This window comes from Osmerus mordax, chromosome 8, assembly GCF_038355195.1.
Source record: "Osmerus mordax isolate fOsmMor3 chromosome 8, fOsmMor3.pri, whole genome shotgun sequence".
Lineage (NCBI taxonomy): Eukaryota > Metazoa > Chordata > Actinopteri > Osmeriformes > Osmeridae > Osmerus > Osmerus mordax.
The window spans coordinates 5970862-5977168 of record NC_090057.1 but is presented as its reverse complement, the minus strand read 5'-3'; the positions used below and the strand labels follow the sequence as shown (position 1 = coordinate 5977168).

Genomic DNA, 6307 nt, shown 5'->3' with positions numbered 1-6307 from the left:
GACAGGCAAAAAGATCAATATTTCTATTGGACACATTTTGGAGGTGGCTCCAACTCCTAGGTTTAAAACATCCCCCCTGCTGCCCTTCCCTGCCCTGCCCCAGAGCAGCACACCCTGCCAGCAGCGAGGGAGGGGCTCGAGGCCCCCCCTCCAGTCCTCACTCCTTCCTGCGCTTCTTGTCGTGGTCGTAGTCCTTGGAGCGGCCGCTGGCGGAGGGCCTCTTGGAGCCGCCATGCTGCTTGGCCTCCTCCAAGAACTTGTCCAGACCGAACGGGTCCTCCTCAAACTGGACCGGGCCGTCACGGCGCGGCCCGTGGTCGGCACCGGAGAACTCACGGTCTGGAACAAACCTGGAGGAAGGAGTGAGGTGTGGAGAGATGGATGGAGAGAACGAAGGAGAGAGACAGGCAAGTTATTAGGGTTAGGTTTGTTATCATCATTCTAATGATGTATTCATTCAGAACAATTATTTTTTTAATCCAAAGTGACATTTAGGGGAATTTGACTCTGTGACATCTTGTTGTCTGCATGAGAGGGGGTGGGGGGGCTAGTATGAGTCCAGGAACCAGTCCTGTACCTGCTGTTCTGCATGAGGGGGGGTGGGGGGGACAGTCCCGTACCTGCTGTTCTGCATGAGCGTGTCCAGGTCGTCTCCGTACACGTCTTTGTCTGAACTCTTGCCAGGCCGGTAGATGTTCTGAGCCATGTCCCGGCCGCTTCTGAACGGCTGGTCGTACACATTGTACATCTCATCCTCCCCACCTGCAAAACCACTGTCCATGCCCTGACGTAGGGAGATTACAGAAATTAATATAAACAATTATGATTTTTCAGTGCATTCGTGTATGATATCACTCTGCTACTATGATTTCTATGTTTATATAAAATCAAACAAAATTGCATGCTTTGTGTCGTCATGTGATTTGTAAAAGTGTATTAACAATGAGAGGTGTACTAAATAAAAGTAAAATTACTTGCTTGACCAGGACACATAGCAAAAGAGCCCTTCCTGGTTAAATAAAGGTCAAATACATCATGTGGTTCACCTTGCTCTGGTTGAAGAGCCTCTGGTCGTACTGGGCATCGCTGGACGTCCTGGGGTTGGGCTGTCCCAGAGCGATCAGCTCGCTGACGTCTCTGTCCTGGTCTCTCTGCAGCTTGGACCTGCACAAGCAAACACACCGCATGGGAGAGGGTCGCCATATTGGTCTGAGACACACCAGCCAACCCCAGATCAACTGAGAGATGCCAACCAGTCACAGATCAGCTCTGCAAGCCCACAAATGAAGCACTCTGAAGTTAGGAGAGACCTACAGCATGGAGGTGAAACAGCCTGGGAGACTAGCATCGTTTAGAGGGCAAGGCATATGCGTGTCACGAAGATCTGTGGGATATAAGCCTTGCAGGCTGGGGCCATGCTGAGGGCCAGCCTAGTGTGGTAATGAGAACAGTTTAATCATACAGACTTCTGAGTAATGAGGCCAGTTGAATGAGATAGACTTCTGAAGTAATGAGTCTGCCCCTGCAGACTTTTTGACATCTTTCCCTGCTGACCACTACACTACACCAGACAGATGCCTTCAGTTACTGTCCAGCCCACCAACTGATGATTCAGCAAGGGGTGTGTGTTTGAGTGAGTACATGTGTGTCTTAGAGACAATGTGTGTCTGAGAGGGTCAGTCTGTGGACCTGTGTGTGTGTGTGGTAAGGAGCGTGTGCGTAAGCACGTGTAGTTAGAGCGTACCTCTTATCGGGGGCGGCTCTGGAGATGTTCCTGTCGTGCTGCCTCTCCTTCCTCCTGTCATGGCGGATCTCATCACGCTCTCGGGCCTCCCCATCCTCCCCTCCTGCACACACCCGCCACGGAGGAGGGAGAGCCAGGGGAGGAGAGGGACAGGAGGGGAAGGAGAAACAAGGGATGGATTAGTGTTGTGAAAGCGGGACATAGGCCGACATGCTGTTTCGCAGCCATCTGAAATTAAGAGCTTCACAGATCATTCTCTTAGCAACAAAGATGAACTTAAGTTCATGTTGATTTTAGGGATGTCAGTTCAGATTCATTTTGCTTTTGATAGACTGACAAACATTAACCGGTAACTAACTTCGTTTTACCCCAGACTGCTATCTAGTGAAGTGTATGCAAATTAACCGGTCCGACATTTGTAACCGGTCCAAAACCTTCTTGCTGGTAGCCGTTGACATATCAAGATGATACATTTGGAGGAAGACTGAGGTGTTGTATGCCTTTGCACAAAGAAAAATGCCAATTCCAATCAATTATGGTTTGGTGTGTGAAAGGAACATATAAAAGGAATCAGGTGGCTGAGCGGTGAGGGAGTGGGGCTAGTAATCCGAAGGTTGCCAGTTCGATTCCCGGTCATGCCAACTGACGTTGTGTCCTTGGGCAAGGCACTTCACCCTACTTTCCTCGGGGGAATGTCCCTGTACTTACTGTAAGTCGCTCTGGATAAGAGCGTCTGCTAAATGACTAAAATATATAAATAAAGTTGGGTTTGATTCAAAAGGCCAGAGAGACTGACCTTTGTCCCCGTGCCCTTTGATCCCTGCCCTGCGGTCTCGGGCCATCTGAGCCAGTTCCCTCAGTTTCTCCTCCTTCTTCTCCTTCTCTTTCTGGGCCATCTTCTTCTCCACCTGCGCCCTCATCTCCACCGCCTCTCTGGCCTGCACACAACACACACAGTTCACGAGTACAGTCACAATTATCATGCGTTTATTTACCGGACGCAATTATCCACATAAACTTGGATATCAATTTAGCCCTGTATAGGGGGGGTGTTTTCACCTGTGACTTCCAGATCTGAAGTCAAGCGCTATACCACTGAGCTAAATCTATTCCCTTGTAAAAGACTACAGAATGACGTATCCTAAAACATATATATAGCCTTGGGGTTCTTATTTTCCAATGCTATACAGTGACATGGTGGTTGATGTAACCTTCATGTAAAGAGTTGCTATGTATGGTAAAGTCAGGTTGTACCTTTCTGTCAGCGATATACAGCGCCTCGGCCAGTTTAGCAAAGTTCTCGTTGATGTGAACGGTCTGCAGGCCTCTGCCGTCAGCAGCCAGGCGCTTGTCCAGTGGGATGGTGTAACCCTGAGAGCACACGCAGGGGATCAGGACAGGAAGTGTGGATGTGTTCACTTGTCTGTGCACATGTGCAGGTGTGTCAATGTGTGCATGTTTTTGTATGTGTTCATATGCGAGTGTGTCAACGTGTGCGCGTTGGGCACAATATGTTGGTCAAATCCAAAAGGTTGCATAGTTCAGCCTTCACACTGAGCCGGGTCAGACAGTTCCTCGGTACCTTGGCGTTCTTCCAGTTGGAGATGCAAGGAGGAATCTTCCACTCCTGCTGCTCCTTCACCGTCATCTGAAAGCACAGAAGGTCCAACACCGGTCACATCCAACACATCTAACGCCCACAATCGTTGTAGGTGCTGATCTGTGGCCATCTGTGAAGCCCTTAGTGACTTGACTTGAGTGGTGGACACGGGTCGCGCTCGTACCTTTCTGCTGGGGGAGTGCATGACGGGGGCAGGCGGGGAGGGAGGTCCACGAGGGATCTTCTTGTTGATCCTGGAACAGACATCCACACAAAGCAAATTAAAGGACTCACTCGTTTTTTTTTTTTTTTTAAGTGAATGTTTTTAAGTTGATCAAAGAAAAGATTATTATTGACTGTTTTTGACATTTAATTTAACCAGGATTGGCTCACTGAGATTTATTTATATTTCCACATTTTCCGTAGCAATGAACATGGTGTTTCCTTACTTGAAGCGTGGGGGCTCCATGGGGTCTTTCTGCATCTCCACCATGCGGATGACCCTCTGCTTCGCCCCCGAGTTGAAGGCCACACCCTGCTGGGACGGGGTGTACCTGCAGGAGACAGAAAGTGGGTCACCATGGTGGTATAGACAGGAAGGAAGTAAGTCACCATGGGGGGACAGACAGGAAGTGGGTCACCATGGTGGTATAGACAGGAAGGAAGTAAGTCACCATGGGGGGACAGACAGGAAGAGGGGCAACCATGTGGAGAACCGAGACAGTAAGTGGGTTGCCATAGTGGTGCCAGAAAGGGTCAATGTTTCGTGATGGGTATAGCATTTAAGTGAGAACCACAAGGTCCCAGGGTGTTTGCGTCTTTCTAAATGGACATGCGTGTGGGTTTAGATGAAAGAGTCTGCTAAATCAACGAAATGTGGTGTAAGTGGGTGGTGTAACTCCCCTGGCAGTCCTACCTGATGTACTGTGCGGGGGCCTGCTTGTCTGCTGCTCTCACAGGCATGGCTGCTGCTATCTTCTGAGACACCTGCTTATCCAGCGCTGAGCGGGTCTTCTCCGTGAGCTGCACACATGAGGAAATACACCCCACAGGTCAACAGGAGCAACGTGGTGTGACATATAAACATTGACATGCTTCTGAAACAACAAATCTGGGTGAACGGGGCGTGCTGGGTGAACGGGGCTGCTGGGTGAAAGGGGCGTGCTGGGTGAACGGGGCTGCTGGGTGAACGGGGCGTGCTGGGTGAACGGGGCTGCTGGGTGAACGGGGCTTGCTGGGTGAACGGGGCTGCTGGGTGAACGGGGCTGCTGGGTGAACGGGGCTTGCTGGGTGAGCGGGGCTGCTGGGTGAACGGGGCGTGCTGGGTGAATGTGGCTGCTGGGCCCGTGGTCTCACCTCCTTCACGGCCTCCTCGTCGGGCCTCTGCAGCTCCGGGGCGTCATCATTCAGCACCTCCTTAGGAAGCAGGTCTGTGTACTTGCTGAAGATCACCTACACAAGGAACAGCACAGGGCTCAGAGATGCCCCGTCTTAGACAGACAGACAGGGGTGGAGCCCAGTGGCACAGCATTTGACCACAGATGTTGCATTGAAAATGTCGCAAGTTAACCCCCCCACACACACACACCCTTTAATTGCTCTGGATTTAAGTGTATTGTGAATTAATACAGTATCATTATTATTACTACGTTATCTAACGTGTAGGACCACCAGCCTTACCTTGTCCTTGCCCTGGCCCTGCCTGGCTATGGCGTCGTATTTGATCTTGCCCTCTGCGTCCACTTGGACGGCCAGGGCATTGGATGTCTTCTTCTTCCTGGCCATCTCCTGGGGGAACTGGGCCACATGGATCTCTGGGAAGGCTCCCCCATCTCCAAAGTCCTGCATACACAAACCACCAGTCAGCCAAACTTGAGAATCCAACGCAGTCACAATCAGTGGAAACAGACTGGCTGAGAGGTTATGGGCCACAATGAACTGTTCTGATTAGTCATAAAAAATGTTAAGTACAAAAGCATTTTCTTCCCATTAACTTCCATCTTTACGTACCTCCAGAGAGCGGGGCACCCATCCCTTCCTGTGTTCATATGGAGGGGGTTCTCGGCGGGATGATACCAGCGCAGTGGACTGAGACCTCTGCGCCCTCGCCTTCTCCTCGGCCTCAAGCTGGTCCTGAGAGAGCTGGGTAGGCGCCGGTAGAAAGCTACAAGCAGAAGTACCAGTGAGCGTCAGCTAACTTACTATCGTTTTAACATGTTTTAACACTTCGATGTAACCGAGAGTTAGGAAGTAGCCTAACAAATGAAGAACAAATGTTTTAGCAAATAGTTGGTTGGCAAAATTCCTCTTTCTCGCGACTGTAAACAACACATGATAGCTAGGCTAGCTAGCCAAAGCGCAATACTAAATCAATTTAAGATATGGTTGGTTTAACATGTCAATGATATCTTGCTAAAATAATCCACGACAGAGCAGATAAAAGAAGGGTCGTGGACTACATTTTCGCAAGATAGCCAGCGAGTAGGCCGCCAACGTTTACTGTGTGTTGCTAGCACATGCCAGCTAGCTAGCTAGCTTGCTAGTTAACAAAAAGGCGAATCCCGATACAAGTTCATGTAAACTCTGTTGTCTTGGCTAAATAAACTCCAAGAAACCAATACCATGTCCATGTCAGAGGAATAGTATCCAATAATTGCTGTTATTAAGTAAATAGATAATAATTCTTTGCCACACAACTCACCTCGTAAGCGACATTTTCCTTTCTTCTACACTTGAATCTGACGTGGTACGCCGGTACGTTTTCGTATTCTCGCGATGATTACTTAACCGGGTTTCGGGTCGCAGCTTTTAATCTAATGAGTTTTACAAAAATAAAATAATTGGTTCCAAGACGGACTTTAATTTGGACAGCAAAAAAGTTGTTACATTTCTCATTTTGCTTAAAATGTCTAAATGTAAATATTGTATTTACTTATTTAGGAACATTTATTGATTATTTGTAT

The 6307-nt window shown here is 49.0% G+C and overlaps 1 protein-coding gene across 1 annotated transcript; it reads right to left on the bottom strand.

Moving 5' to 3' along the window:
• Nucleotides 1-6081, bottom strand: snw1 (SNW domain containing 1). Its single transcript, XM_067242363.1, has 14 exons — nucleotides 6046-6081; nucleotides 5355-5508; nucleotides 5025-5186; nucleotides 4701-4796; nucleotides 4261-4367; nucleotides 3794-3898; nucleotides 3529-3598; nucleotides 3327-3392; nucleotides 2999-3115; nucleotides 2541-2682; nucleotides 1745-1847; nucleotides 1047-1164; nucleotides 621-784; nucleotides 1-350 (listed from the first exon to the last, which is right to left on the bottom strand). The coding sequence occupies exons 1-14, from the start codon at nucleotides 6057-6059 to the stop codon at nucleotides 158-160; spliced, it is 1611 nt and encodes a 536-aa protein (XP_067098464.1). The 5' UTR covers nucleotides 6060-6081; the 3' UTR covers nucleotides 1-157.
• Nucleotides 6082-6307: the final 226 nt, after the last annotated feature.

Excerpts from the sequence above, each read along its gene's own strand:
- snw1 (XM_067242363.1), bottom strand. Across the intron at positions 3,116-3,326 it reads CCAACTGGAAGAACGCCAAG|GGTTACACCATCCCACTGGA; the intron begins GTACCGAGGAAC and ends GTGTGCTCTCAG. Across the intron at positions 2,683-2,998 it reads TGTATATCGCTGACAGAAAG|GCCAGAGAGGCGGTGGAGAT; the intron begins GTACAACCTGAC and ends TGTTGTGTGCAG.